General features: G+C 41.5%; 1 protein-coding gene across 1 annotated transcript; it reads left to right on the top strand.

Annotated features, from left to right (window-relative positions):
- Positions 1-3402: 3402 nt before the first annotated feature.
- Positions 3403-10510, top strand: PTHLH (parathyroid hormone like hormone; the record flags this gene model as incomplete). Its single annotated transcript, XM_082849899.1, has 2 exons — positions 3403-4099; positions 10084-10510. Exons 1-2 carry the CDS (start codon positions 3999-4001, stop codon positions 10508-10510), a joined length of 528 nt encoding a protein of 175 aa, XP_082706025.1. The 5' UTR covers positions 3403-3998.
- Positions 10511-15816: the final 5306 nt, after the last annotated feature.

Raw genomic sequence — 15816 nt, 5'->3', positions numbered from 1 at the left:
CGGAGAAGAGAAGGGGTGAGTTTTGTTGTTTGGTCTCATAGGATTTTAGAGATATAGCTTGGACCTACAGATTGGCAAATGTTAAATTTGGATGTTTCTTTGTAATAAGATAAGGGAATTTCTGAGCCCAGGTTCACTGTTTAAAGAGCTGTAGGTGTTTTTTTTTCATTTGTATGCTTCCTTGCTTGTTGTTTGAGACAAGGAGGGGAAAAGGGAGAAAGATGAGGAAGCTAAACATAAATGCTAGGGTTTTTTTTTTTTTTTTCCCTAAATTGCAAGAGGAGATATCCCTGGAGATAGACATCAACTGGTTATATAAACATGAATTTAAGAGTAAAAGTGCACTTGGAAATTTAGAAAATCTCTTTTTAAAATTGGGATATAATTCTGTCATTGGGGGTGGGAAGATGGAAGTCTGGGGCTTGCTCATGGGTTAGGCATTCGTGTAGGAGTAGATCTCACAATGCTAATCTGTCTTCACATGGCGAGACTTCAGATTAAAGGCAGGTCTTCAAATCCTCCTTTGCTAAGGTGCATTTATGTGATAGCAAGGCCTAAGCAAACATTCTGCCTCTGTTGGCACTTTTTCTATTCCTAAGCCTCAAAAAAAAAGAAAAGAAAAGAAAAGAAGAAAGCCTTCTAGTGTGGAGTCATCTCATTTGCAGTCGTGTCCTCAGCATTATCATAGAGGTTACTCAATTATATCGAGAACTAGATTATGATGTCAGAAAATATCCTTCTCAGAAAAGTATATATTGAGGGTATATTTGAGGAGAATTTCTACTGAAAGTAATAAACAGGGCGGTTTTAGAAGAGGGACCTGCTTTCTAATAATTACCTTGGGTGGGAACAGAAGGCTCCTTACAGGAAATTTTTAATTCATTTAAGACTTAATTTTACTTTTTCGAAAAAACAAAACAAAAAACTTATTTCTGGAAGAGACTGCTGAGAAGATCTCCCTCCTTTGGCCAGAAGAGCAGAGAAGACTGTAAATCAAGGAAAAGGTGAAGTAATAAATTATGAGGAAAGCTTCAGTATTCCAAGTATATAAAGACTATTTATTTTTCCTGTGTCTATATTTTCTCTTTTTGTGGAGGAGAGGAAATTCTAAAAATATTTGATAGATGTTTTGCCATTAACATCAGAAAAGTGTGTGGGGGGAAAGAAAGGAGGGAGGGAGAGGGGGTCAATTTTGTTTAATTAGTAGAAAAAGCAACATAAATCAAAGCAGTCTATTGAGGCCAGTCTTTATAATGTTCTGAGACTATAATGAATTTATTTACAGTGTAAGTGATTTAATATTTTCAATCTGCTTTTTGTTTTAACCTTTTATTGGGGGAGGGTTGACTTTCTAAAGCCTGGGTAGTTTGAAACTTGGCTAAGTACCTTTGGGTTTTTCATTGTGGAAGCAAATATTATCATTTTAATGTTAAACAACTTGCAAGTATTAAATGGCTCATTTGTGATTTACTTTACAGATTTCCCCCTTCAGCTCTAACGATTACATTAAGGCTCCTGCGTCTTTTTGGAAAGAATTTATTATAAATCAGAAAGTGTTAGAGGTTCAAAGATTGACATTTCTGAGTGCTGATACTTTGTCTTTTCATGCCATGCAAACAGGTCTAACATCTATAGATTCTTAAACGTTCAAGGGAAGTTGTGGAAATTCCCAGATTTCTTTTTAAGTTGGAGGAAGCCAAGTTTTGATTTTTGCTTACTTTATTTTTTAAGTGTGAAGTTTAAAGCAAGCAAATGAGGGAGATGATAGCTTCTGAGAAGGGGTGACACCCACCCAAACTAAGCAGCAAACGTTAGCTAAAGCTAGTTAGCTAAGCAGCTAACAATGGGAAAAGGGAGCCGAGATGAGCGAGGGTCTGTGAGAGGGCGCTGTTTCACCCAACCTTGGTAAAACTGTGGAGCATCAGCCAGAAACCAGGCTTGATAAAGGTCAGGCTCCCTTAATCATCTCAAATCTCTAAATCACACTAGCCTTCTACAGAGTATTGAAACCTACCAGTGGGATTGTCTGTCTAGAAGACAAACATCTCTTGAATGGTTCCCAACCACCCGGGTTCATTTCCGAAAGATAGAGGAGTCCGTGGGGAGGGCGTTCACATCCGCTGCAAGCACTCCCTAGACGATACTGCCCAGTAATTCAGAGCAGTCTTTCTTCCCCGCCCAACAGTTTTGGGAAAAACCCCCTGCTTTCCCTTCGCTTCTCCGAGGCAGAGCAGCTTAGAGCGATAGTTCCGCTGCTTCTGCAGGCTGAAGCGACAAGGATAGAGTCACCCTAGAATATGTAACAGGGGACACGGGGTGGGTGGGGGGGCGGGGAACAGAGTAGGTTATCGGGGAAAAGAGCGGGTTAGACTTCTGTCTGTGGACGGAAGGGCCGTGTGCGCTCCCCAGGAGTTTTCGGTCCCCCTCTGCAATTCAAAAGGGGGTCTCCATCCTGTGCGCGGGCTTTCTTGGACAGGCTCCAGATGTCCTCAGCTGTTCTGAGACAGCAAGAAATGCCATCTCGACCTGAAGTCTGAAACCGTTTTTACTCTTCTATGCGAAGGATTCCCCCCTGCCTAGTCAACACTCCCCACTCAGCCTGTCCCAGGAAAGGGCCAGGGAGGAGGGTTCCCATCACGCTCCCGGAGCTCCCAAAGCGGGCTTAAGCCTCCTAAAAGGCACTGGCCAAAGGCCCGCGACCTCCCCGCCGAGGATGCCGGGCGCCCGGGCTCTCGCCCCGGCTCCTCGGCCTCCTCCTTGCCGACCGCCCCCGGCGGCCTGGGCGCCCGCGGGGCTCGAGTCCCGCGGGTCTCGGCTGCAGCTGCGCGACGGGGGTCGTGGCTGCTCCGGGCGGTCCGCACGCCCTCGGGACCTCGGCTTGCAGATCCGCGGAGCGGTCCGGGGCCGGAGGGACCCGGCGGGAACGTGCGGATCCGCCCACGCCCCCGGCCCCGGGCTGGCGCGGCGGGGCCAGCGCTCCGGGGTGGGGCTCGGGGGAGCTCCGGGCAGCGCCGGGGGCCGCGGGGAGGGAGGGGGGCTCCCCGTGGCCGGTGGGATGTTCCCGGCTCGGGGCTCCCCTCCGGCCGCTCCGGCCGCCCGTCGCCTCCCCCGCCCCCCGCGCGCCCGCGCCCTCGCTCGCCCCGCGCGCGTTCCTAGGGCGCCACCTCTTTGCGACTCGCTCACTTCTCCGGCAGGTTTGCCTGCGAGCGTGTGAACATTCCTCTGCTCGGCTTTCAACTCTCCTCCAACCTGCGCCGCCCGGCCAGCATGCCTCCCCGGTCTTGAAGCGGGGCCGCTGCTGCCCTGCCGCTCGCTCAGGCCGCCGCCGCCCCTCCGCGCCGCTGTTAACCCGCCCTCGCCGCCACCTGGCCCTCCTGATCGACGACACACGCACTTGAAACTGGTTCCCAGGGTGTGTGGAATCAACTTTCCGGAAGCAACCAGCCCACCAGAGGAGGTAGACAGACAGCTAGGTATATATATGTGGGTCTCGCTGCAAGTGGCTCTGGAACAAGACGGCCTAGTTCGCAAAGAAGCGGACTTCGGAAGGGGAAACTTTCTTTCTTTTTTTTCAAGAAGGGGTTAGCCCTGCTTCCCGAACCCAAGATACTGCCGGCCAGATTAATTAGACATTGCTATGGGAGACGTGTAAACACGCTGCTCATCATAGATACATATATAAACCCATTTCATTTTGGTTATTATTTCGGAGGAGGCGCCTCTGATTTTTCTTTTTTTTTTTTTCTTCCTCTTTTTGGTCCCTTTTTGCCTGTGTGGTTTGGAAAAAGCACAGTAGTTTGTTCCTAAATAAGTAAGTGCCGAGAGGCTCCAGAGGAAGTTTTTTTCTTGTTCTTTGCAACTTGGGAGATGCCCTTGAGGAGGCTATTTGAGAGCAAGCTGAAGGGGCGCAGCGGGGTAGTGCGGGGAGATGGAGATGCCGGACTGACACTTCGGGCCCCTTTCCTCTCCGTTGCAGGTCCCCAGAGAGAGAGGATACGATGCTGTGGAGGCTGGTTCAGCAGTGGAGCGTCGCGTTGTTCCTGCTGAGCTACTCGGTGCCCTCCTGCGGGCGCTCGGTGGAGGAGCTCGGCCGCCGACTGTAAGTGCCCGGTCCTCCCCAGGGCGCCGGGTGAGGGCTGGGGAGTCCAGGGGGAGAGGCCACCAGGCTGGGGCGCTGCCCAGGGCTCGCCGCGGTCAGTGATGCTCCTCGCCCGGGTTAGAGAGCGGAGAGATCCGCTACCTGCCCGGGGCTGAGCCCGGCTCCTCAAACCCGGCGGGAGAACTGGTTGAACCTCAAGGGGCAACAGGCAAGAGACAAATTTTTTGTGTTTCCATGAGAGGGAGCGTTTTACAGAATCTCCTCTAGGCAAAATCTCCTTTAGTGAAAAAAAAAAGGGTTACTTTCAGGACCTGGGAAGATATTGAAACTGTGAAGATTGCAAGAAACTTAGATAACTCGGCGGAAGCTGAGGGGTCCAGGCGACATATGTCTGTGTGCACTTGTATACGTACATACTGCATGTGGGTGACAGGTTTTGTGTGAAAAGCAAAAACTTTACATCTAATTTTATTATGAATGACATAATTTTAAGCATATAAAATGGACCACATTACATAATGTAGGCATATTATATAATGAAGTAGTAACAACTTTGCAATGGCACAACTCCAACATTGGTATTGATGCCGTTCAAGAACGCTAGAGTGCTTGATTCCAAAATGAATATTAGGTGTGGAAACTTTTTTCCCCCCTTGGAATTATTGCTAACAGCTCTTTAATCTGGAGTCAAATATTTGCACTGTAGACTGAAAACTTGTATCTTGGCATTTTCATTTGGTGATTCTTTAAGGATAATTTTGACTTTAAAATAATCATACCTCAAAGCACACCAGAGAAATAACACCATGTTGTGTGACTGAAAAGTTGGAAGAGTGGGCGAGTACACTAGCTTAATAATCCGTTGGACCTAGCAGTTCATTAATGTGTGTAAGACCATCTTTGGGTGATCTTTAAGCTGCACTCTCGGTGTTCAGGATGGGAAAACCGTAAAGTTTGAGAACTGAGACAAGTTTGCCTCTGGTGAAGGAATTACGGAGAACTTGTACACTAACAATAAAAATAGCAATATCTAATACTTACAATCAAGTTCCTGGTGCTTTCTTGTAAATTCCCAAGGGTGTAAAAAAAGGCAACTTTTTATATGTGCCCTTAGTCTATTATTATTAAAGCAGAGAATCCTTAAATGAAATTACTTTAGACATGTCTGAACCTTGGCACCAAAATGAAAATCTATTATGAATCTCCTAAGGCAAATTGTGTAGAACATTTTGCTGACGATAAAGCTGCATTGTATTCTTCAAATCAACATTTTGCTGATGTATTTCTGGAAATTGTATTGACTTTTTGCTCATTTTGAAACTTGTATTTAATTCAGTTATGTAAAATCCATATATAAATATAGATGAAGAGTACATTTGTAAAAGCACACTTAAATGCTGTATTTATTTGGTCAAAAAATACTGTCTTGGAACAGAGCCAATTTTTTTCTTTAAAGTTGCTTAAGAAATACCTGCTTTCTCTTTTGAGAAACAGTAAACGGGCCATGATTAAATCTACAGTTATGGCATAAAAATAGTGCTAAGTTAGTCCTAAAGGCTATTTTTAACTCTTTCCTTGTTGCACCTTGCAAAAGACACATCAGAAACCATTTAGCAGCCAGAGACTCTGTTATAGTTTTGTTTGTGGGTGAAATACAATATTGCAGTTAAACACTCACACTCAGCAGATGGTTATAAAACTACCACAAAACATTCTTATAGTTAGTGGCTAATAGATCATCACATTACAGCCATGGTTTTTCATGGAGGCTGAAATCATCAGCAGATTAAAAGGTTTCATCAAATTATTGCAGCCAAATGGAGTTTAAAAAAAGAGTCATTATTTTTGCATTATTACCAAGTAACAGTAAATTTTGTGCGCTAGACAAAGCATTAGTCTACTATTACGACAAATCAACCTAGATCCTGGAAAGAAATTTTAACATATAATCAAATCATATTACTCCCCGATTACTTTTCACACCAAGTATTAGGGAAACTGCTTTAGATGTTTTCTAGCTAACGGCTAACTTTTAAGGGAGAGGAAACTACTACAACAATAACAGTTCCCAGGCCATGGCAATGTAGGTTGTGAACCTTCTGGACCTGTGAGTGCAAAAGGACTTTACTTAATGAGTCTAGAGCGTGAGTAAGTTGGAGACCTGAGGACATTCTTGTCCAGATGTATGTGGCTTTCAGCAGGTGGCGGTCTTTGTGTTTAACTTAGAAAGAAAGCCCCAGCAGATTCAGAAACCTAAAACATCATTGACTGATTTGCTTGGGAGCCAGACTGGGTCTATTCCACTTAGTGAAAAGCATAACTTTCGACTGAGTCATTTGGGTTGGAAGGGACTTCTGGTGAGTCATCTTAACTCTAACACCCTAACCCTGACTCTTCCATGTACCACAGAACTTTTCTTCTTAAACCCGGATGCCTTCCTTAGGAGCCTAGCATCAGCACGAGCATGCCATCTCTTCCTGTGCTGAAAACGGAATTCCCATCACTCCAGCTATTCCCTATGCTCCATGAGAGCTCCTTAGAAATTGAATCTTCTTCCCTGAAAACTCCCTTGAGAGTGATTTTTTTTTTAAGGCAGAAGAGCAGTATTTTGACTGAATTCAGAGTTATCTGTGTTAAGCATTTCCTCCACATTTTTGCATCTTTTAATAATAATCAAAGGAGACCATGAACATAGCATACTTGTTTTTCCATGTGGGGTATGTAATAAATGTCATGTGAACCATTGTGCTATGCAATGTTTACAGACATATAAAGTAACAGACTGTTACTGAGGCCATATTTACAACTTAAGTACTTCAGAATTATCTAAAGTGAAAGCCTCCGTAATTGGAACATGTTGCCCACCACCCGTGTACATCTAGTTTGTACATGCTAGTCACTTACCCTTGTCTCAGTTAATGTCTTATTTGGAAAATAAATGGAACACTCCCTGGACCTTGTTGACAATAAAGACACTATTATATTCCTGATCCTCTAGTGTAGTTGCTCAATCAGAAATTCATTCTTCACAATATTTTCAATGCAGACACCTTTGAGCTAGTAGGTAAATTATGTAACGGCATTTCAGATTTAACATTTAAGAAAGTCTTTGTTTTCTAATATATTAATAATTACCCCTAAAGGCAGAAAGAATCTTTGTACCCCATGAAAGATGTACTATTTTAATCTGGACAAAGTTGTACCATATTGTAGGCTTTTTATAAAACAGAGGATAGAATGATCACTCCATTTCCCATGAGAACCAATCCTGGGAAAGAGCAGTGCCTGAGTTAGGAAGGCACCATGACTCACAGTTGACAGGCTAGCCAGGATGACAGGCATATATGCCAGTCAGAGGAGGCATGAGCAACAGTGGCTTGATTAGAACAGACCAACTGTTAAAAGCTTTGACCCCGAGTTAAGCTAGAATAGGCTGTATTATACATTTGGAGAACAATACAGATGGGTGGCTATCTGCCAGGAATTGAGAAAATAATAAAAGCTCCAAATAGTATCATTGATCACACCTAAGAACTTCTTTCTTTAATGTGACATTTTGCTAAAAGATACTTATTAAACTGCAATACTTATAATACTTGCAAGTATATCAGTCCTATTCTTTAAAAATGTTATTAGACAATATAAATCTGTTGTAGCAAAGCCTCCAATTTGTAGGTTATTAAGAGTTTCCAGGATACTAACTACTGCCACAAAGTAAGTGAATTTTAATCTAGTCACATGTGGCACCTTCAAAAAGGAAGAGAGACTCCTTCATGCCTCATTTAAACCAGGCTCCTGTTAAATTCCTTTCCATTAAGTCATGTCTTTTTTGCACAAGCTTCATGGCTTAAAGTCAGTGCACACGCTAAAATGCTGAAAGGAAGCTGGTATTCTGGCTATAAGGTCCGGAGAAATAATGACTGTGTTTTCATGCCTTACCCTTCTGGGACTCACAATATAACTAGACAATCTCTCCTTCCCCCAGTGATAATCCAGACTAGGAATCCTGGTTCGTTATTCTGGTGATGAAAATGTACTTCTTGGGACAAGCTTGGTCTTCAAGGAAACTGATAAATTGCTGTCCATTTGCCCCTTGCCATGGTGCCTACCACAGTCTCTTTATGACCTTCCTTTCTTGTTTCCTCAACATACACTTCAGCTTCAGTAAGAGAAAGGGTTGAGGAAGTCTAAAAACAATCTTGGTTTTAGAATTAAAAGACTTCATCTTTGGAGCCTGGTTCTGCCTGTTCTCATCATGTGAGCAAGTGTGAGGCCTTTAATCTCTCTGAACCTCACTTTCCACATCTGTAAAATGAGGAGAGTGCTATTTATTATTGTCATATTTCTCTGAGGAGTTAAAGTTGTATTAATGAAAGTAATGAGACCAGATAAATCTATCGTAGTGTCAGGGGAATGACAATATGTGGGATGCAGCCCTGTGAAATACCTTCAGATACTTTTTCTTTTAATTTTATTTTTTTAAATTTTTGGCTGCATTGGGTCTTCGTTGCTGCGCACGGGCTTTCTCTAGTTGCGGCGAGCGGGGGCTACTCTTCATTGTAGTGCGTGGGCTTCTCATTGTGGTGGCTTCTCTTGTTGCGGAGCACGGGCTCTAGGCACACAGGCTCAGTAGTTGTGGCTCGCGGGCTCTAGAGCGCAGGCTCAGTAGTTGTGGCACACGGGCTTATTTGCTCCGCGGCATGTGGGATCTTCGCGGACCCGGGCTAGAACCCGTGTCCCCTGCATTGGCAGGCGGATTCTTAACCACTGCACCACCAGGGAAGGCCCCTTCAGATACTTTTGAAAATGAGCCACTTTGGAGGGTTGTTTCAGTGGTAGAAATTGGAGTTAGGTGCAGCATAGTTGTAGCAGACATAATATGACTGATTCATGTATGCAAAACTTAAATTTGGTTAATAAATACACACAGAATAATACAAGAATGCATGAATGGACATTTAAGCAAGAGTTGGGGTGTTATCTAAAAGAATTGATAGAGAATTAGTTTATTCTTTTTCACTATATTTCTATTAGAGTGTTGTTTAAACAGGAAAATCATATTTGTTTCTAGAGATATTTTTAAGACAAAGAACAAATAGAAAAGTGAATTTCTCAGTTAAGTACTTAAGATATTACCCTCTGAAATTCTAAATTAAAAAAAAAAAGAGACGCACAGATGAAATAGAATGATCTCACTTAATTTAAACACTCAAAGTCATTTTAAAGAGACCACCCACTACTTTACAGAAAATTATGCATGCTCTCTCTGACAGCTGGCCTTCAAATATAGGTTCTTGGTAGCCCATAGTCTAATATCAATCATGTTCAAATTCAGTCTGTTAGGTGGTTTCCTAGACAGGCTTCACAGCTCACTTCATCCTTCAGTCTTTGTTTGCTTTTACTAGTAGAGCTTACTCTTCTTTGAGATTCAGTAGTAGTATTATTTTCTCAAGTGGGGAGCCGTACGCGTGCATGCACGCCTGCTCATGCACAAGTATGTCTGGGGCGAGTACTCAGGTGAAATCAGCCACCTTTTTGTTTCCCAGACTAGGACACCTGGATTTATTTCCCCAACACAACTCTGGAAAATGTGGGGAAAAAAGCCCAATGATTTCTGTCCATTTCTTTGAATAACTGAATCATAATATTTTAAATTGAGAAGACAACATAGAAATCTCAGAATCTGATCCTTTCCTTTTAAACATATGGGGGCCCTGAGGCCCAATAACGTTCATGTTCTCACCAAGGTCACAGACCTAGGGAGCCGCATAGCTGAGGCTGGAGCCGGAGCCTCCTAACGGCCGGCTCTTCCCTTCCGCTCTCGCCCCTTCCCTGCTCAGTCAGCTTGCAGCTCTTCCAGCTTAGTTTGTATCCTGTATTGGATCAACTAGACAATTTAAAGGGCTTTCCTCAAGTCTTTGTGGTCTCTGCCATCTACTAAAATGTCATTGTTTCCTTCCCCTCCTGTTCTTTTTCCCTTAAAGCAAAAGAGCTGTGTCTGAACACCAGCTTCTCCATGACAAGGGGAAGTCCATCCAAGATTTACGGCGACGATTCTTCCTTCACCATCTGATCGCGGAAATCCACACAGCTGAAATCAGAGCTACCTCGGAGGTGTCCCCCAACTCCAAGCCTGTTCCCAACACCAAGAACCACCCCGTCCGATTTGGGTCTGACGATGAGGGCAGATACTTGACTCAGGAAACCAACAAGGTGGAGACGTACAAAGAGCAGCCACTGAAGACACCTGGCAAGAAAAAGAAAAGCAAGCCTGGAAAACGCAAGGAGCAGGAAAAGAAGAAGCGGCGAACTCGATCGGCCTGGCTGAGCTCGGGCGTGGCTGGGTGTTGGCTGGAAGGGGACCACCTGTCTGACATCTCCGCGACATCGCTGGAGCTCAATTCACGGTAACCGGCTCCCGGGGCCCCAGCTCCTCCTCCGTGTCCCCAGGTGGGGTGTGGAGCCTCTATTCTGCTTTGGCTTGCACAGACCTAGAATCTCCTCCCTATCTGTCCCTCAATCAATGGCTCCACAATTTAAAAGCTTACAAAACCAAGATGGCTCAGGATACGGCCTGCCTTAAAGCAGTGTGCTCCCAGCCCTTCAACACCCACGGGGGTTTAATCACCCTGCTTCTTTCTCCACCAACAAACCCCGACGCCAATCCTTTAGTGCTCTACTAACCCCTTTCATTTTTTCACTCAAGCTTTAGAAGCTACTGCACCTTCACCATTTGTTAGAGAAACGTATTGATTTCCCCCACTCACACCATGTCAAGCTTTGATTGTTTTCTCTTTCTTTCTTTCTTTCTTTCTTTTTTTCACTCCAAGGGAGAATGCAGAAGGATTTGATATGACCTACAAACACTACAGAAAAATATCTTACCATAAACAGTTCTCAGCCGTCCACATTTTTTAATTTAAATTTACTTAAAATTTAAATATATTTTCATTTAATTAAATTTAAAATTTTAAACACAGGCTTTAAATTTATTTAATTAAATTTAACTCTGGTTTCTACCAGTTCACGGAACAAAAATCATGATTTCTGAAATTTTTTAAGTATAGACTTGGTTATAAGGTATAAGTTTTTCTCATGTATCTATTTGTCCACTGCAAGTTGAAATACTTCCTCTAGGGTATTATAGTAGGAATAATAAAACCACATCTATGTGGCTTGTTTATTCTTAGCTCACAGATGCTCATATGCACACACTTTGGAGCCAAAACCCTTAGGTTCAAGTCTTGGGTCTAAACTTATTAAAGCTCATAACGTTGGGCAAGTTCCTTGGTCTTTCTAAGACTAACTCCCCTCTTCGGTGAAATAAAGATAGTACTTGTGCCAACCTCACTGGGTCAGGTGAAGATTAAGTGAGATTACATGGAATTATTATTTGGGTGCTTTTAGATTTCGTTCTGGTTGTACCATCCATCTATCTATCTATCTATCTATCTATCTACCTATGTGTGTTTCTGTGAGGCAAAAACGGGGCATGTATTAATCTCATTTTATAAAATAGAAAACGAAGGCCTTCCACAGTTAAGGCAACTGAGCAGACCTGGGAATTGGGATAGGCTGTCCTCAGAACTGCCTTTATTTCATTTCCTGACGCTTAAGCCAGCGCCGTGTTAGTACTGCACTTTACCCCTGCATTTCCGCTGATAGGATCTTTTTTGGTTTTTACTTTTCAGTACAGCTTTTCTGTGGGGTTTGAAAGAAAGAGGAAAACTACACAAGAATGCATCATATGCAGTAATGATCTCATTATTTAAAGAGTCCCCTGTTACTTCTCCAATCCTTTCCCCTGACTGGTAGAGAGAGGATGACAGAGTGATGTTTCAAAGGGGATTTTGAACCTTTTTACCATCACATCTATCTTCGAGTTACGTTGACAAAACCCATCATTAAATAGCATATAAATAATAGTTATACTGGCTAAGTAGTACAGCTTCAGTAATCAGTGGGCAGTGGCACTAGAGGAGTCTTTAGCAGTGAATGATCTATTCTGCAGATATCTAATGGATCTATAAGGGGTAACAAACCCCATAAGTCTTGGCTTAAGGCACACATTCAGTGTATTTTAAGATATGATCCTAATTGTACATATTTGTAACTAATGCAAGTGTTTTACTTTATTGCCAGAACCTATTTTTATCCATTATATATATATATATATATATATATAATATATGTTATAAAAACAGAAGTAGAAATACTTTTGAATAAATTCTATTCATTTAAAATTTGCAATGCTCTTAAATATCTGGAGAATTGAAAACCAGCCCTCGTCAATTCTTATCCCAAAGGTGTCTCTAAGTTAAAGCAGATTTAGTAACCGTATGCTAACGCACATATATGGAATCTAAAAAAACGGTACTGAAGAACCTAGGGCCAGGACAGGAATAAAGACGCAGACGTAGAGAATGGACTTGAGGACACAAGGGGGAAGGCGAAGCTGGGACGAAGTGAGAGAGTGGCATGGACATAAACACACTACCAAATGTAAAATAGCTAGCTAGTGGGAAGCAGCTGCATAGCATAGGGAGGTCAGCTCGGTGCTTTGTGGCCACCTAGAGTGGTGGGATAGGGAGGGTGGGAGGGAGGCTCAGGAGGGAGGGGATGTGGGGATACATGTATATGTATAGCTGATTCCCTTTGTTGTACAGCAGAAACTAACACACCATTGTAAAGCAATTATACTCCAATAAAGATATTAAAAAAAATAGATTTAGTAAAAATTAGGCAGTACCCTAATCAAATCCAGACATAGGACTGAAAGAAGTAGAATACTTCTGCTTCTCCTTTCTGTTCCCTGGTTCTGAGGGATGTTCATGGAAAGCACTGTTCATTTGGCAGCCAGATGTTGGCATTCTCCCAATACAATGCAATAGAGGTGTGGGGAAGAGTGGGCAAATTCAGGAGTGTACTGATGAGAACATACGGGGTCATGCAAATTTTGTAATCCAACTAGAATCTTTTCAGAATAACTATTTTAAAGACTTGTAAGCCTCCAACCTTTTATTAATGTCCTCTCTTTAATCTCTTTGCATTATCATACTATGATCTAAGAGGCCTGATGATATAGCAAGCACAGACTTCATTATAATATATAATAGTGGTGGTATTTCTTAAAAGAAACTATTGTGCTAACACCGTCTGGATCCTCCCACGTGAAGCATTCAGTGGAAAATACATAACTTTAAATTTTGGACATTACATTTTGGAATTTTTGATGTTGCAAATGAGATGTCCAGTTACAGTAGAACTCATTTAATTGAGACCATATCATTTGCCTTGGCAAACACTGATTTAGAAATAATAGAAAAGCTTTTCAGTACTCAGAAGAGCTAGAGGTCTAAAGTGTTGTCATACTCATATGTGTAATAAACATATACATATACTTTTAGGTCGTGGTGTATATTTTACCTGACTGTTCCACTACATGCCTTTGTTAAAGAGAAATCAGAAGGGCAGATAACAAGCAAACTGGCTGGGCAGGGTGAAACTTAATCAAAAGATCTTTTCCTTGGTCCTTTAATTTATTTCCTTTTTCTTTCCTTCTGAGGAAATCATTGTTTGAGACTATTCATTCCCTCCCTGCTTGTGTTACTCAATTCACTAAATACCATTTAGTACCGAGACCTTTAAAAATCAGTACAGTAAGCAAATTATTGAGTTTGACAGTTGCCTTTTGGACTTTATTCATAGCATCCATCCATATCCACCTACCATTTAAAATTTTAATCGTAAACTATTTTTTTTCTGTGTAACTAGGAGCTATTTCATCATTCCAAACAAGACTCTTGGTGAAGAGGTCAATTCCTTAAGACATTAAAACCCCCTAAATGCTAAACTTGTTTTTCATTCTTCAAGCTGCACATAAAATTCCTAAATTGTCAAGAATTTGCTTCTTGGTAGGTCTCACAACCATGCAGGTCTGCCATGTAAAACTCTGGCTGTTAATGCAGTGACACAGCCAATCAGATTCCATTCCGTAGTTGTTTCCTTGACACCAATATGTATTCCCTGAAATAGACCACACAGAGAGGAGAGAAAAGGAGAGAGAAAAGCAGAGAAAAAGTCACTAGCTCATCTTAAAATACTGTCATTACAGTGTTTAAAAGGGTTCGAAAAGGTGTCAGTCCCAAGTGGTGACTTATTCTGGGTAATAAAACAAACACAGTGATGTGAAATATTGTTATTTTATACTTTTAAATTAATTGATTCTTATTCTCTAATTTAAAATGGGCTTTCCCAATCTCTAATGCAAGATTCAGTCAAAAAACTAGCAGCAATTCTATCTTAGTTTTGGCTTCAAAAACTAAAATCCAATGATAGTTTTATTCATTAGTGTTTAAGGACAGCTAAAGAAGGACAGATATCATCAAATCAAACATACTTTGTTTAATTACACATCCTTCTAACCTTTACCCCAAATCACACACTCTACCCTCACAACAGCCCATTATCTTAGTGAGAGATTGGCCCAATGAGAACCTGAACAGAATAAGCAACCTGTGCATCACCTCTGTTGGGCATCACCGGGGAATAAACTTCTAAGCAAGGTGTATTGAATGATGTATTGCACAGCCTGGCCTTATTTCTGAATTCTCAAATTTGTCCCTTACCCATTTTCCTTTCTGCTGTACATTGACCATTTGATCAGATTAAAGACTCGGCCTGTAGCAGAGGTTCTAGAAAGTCAGGTGGATCCCACAATCACCTTCTGTAAAAGATATTTACAAGCAGTCCCCTGAATCTCTTTCTATTGTGATTCTGTGTTCCTTAATTTACATCCTTTATTTTATGTCTCTTCATTTGTAAAGAGAATTAACCTGTTCTCTTCTTTCCCTTCTTTCTCTTTACAGGAGGCATTGAAATTTTCAGCAGAGACGTTCAGAAGACATATTGCAGGATTCTGTAATAATGAACATATGGAAAGTATTAGAAATATTTATTGTCTGTAAATACTGTAAATGCATTGGAATAAAACTGTCTCTCCCATTGCTCTATGAAACTGCACATTGGTCATTGTGAATATTTTTTTTTTGCCAAGGCTAATCCAATTATTATTATCACATTTACCATAATTTATTTTGTCAACTGATGTATTTATTTTGTAAATGTGTCTTGGTGCTGCTGAATTTCTATATTTTTTGTAACATAATGCACTTTAGATATACATATCAAGTATGTTGATAAATGACACAATAAAGTGTCTCTGTATTGTGGTTGATTTTAATGAATGCCTAAATAATTATCCAAACTGATTTTCCTCTGCGCATGTAAAAATAGCAGTATTTTAAATTTGTAAAGAATGTCTAATAAAATATAATCTAAATTACACCATGACTCAGAAGGTGAATTTTATGTGTATATAGATATATCCTTTAAGATTTCTAGTAGAAGAAACATGATGTAATTTTTAACTGTATTTGAATATGGTCTTAAGTTTAATATGTTTATATTGGTAGAAATTCCAACATTTTCACATTAGTTTAAAACCACTTAAAATGTATTTTGTCCGATATTTAAGTTCAATCCAGCAGAATGGCTGAATTATCTAGACATCATTTTATGAAGTACATCCAATTCAAGGTGAAGAGTGGAGAGGGCAGAAAAAAAAGCAGAGAAAAGTCAGGAGAAAAAAAATTGAAGAAACTTAGTCCAGAGAGTTAGCCAGAGTTGAAAAACAGGAAGAGAGGCAGATCAGGAAC

Source organism: Leucopleurus acutus (genome assembly GCF_964270905.1).
Source record: "Leucopleurus acutus genome assembly, chromosome: 11".
NCBI classification, from domain to species: domain Eukaryota; kingdom Metazoa; phylum Chordata; class Mammalia; order Artiodactyla; family Delphinidae; genus Leucopleurus; species Leucopleurus acutus.
The sequence above is the reverse complement of the archived record's forward strand: the minus strand, read 5'-3'. Positions and strand labels throughout refer to the sequence as shown.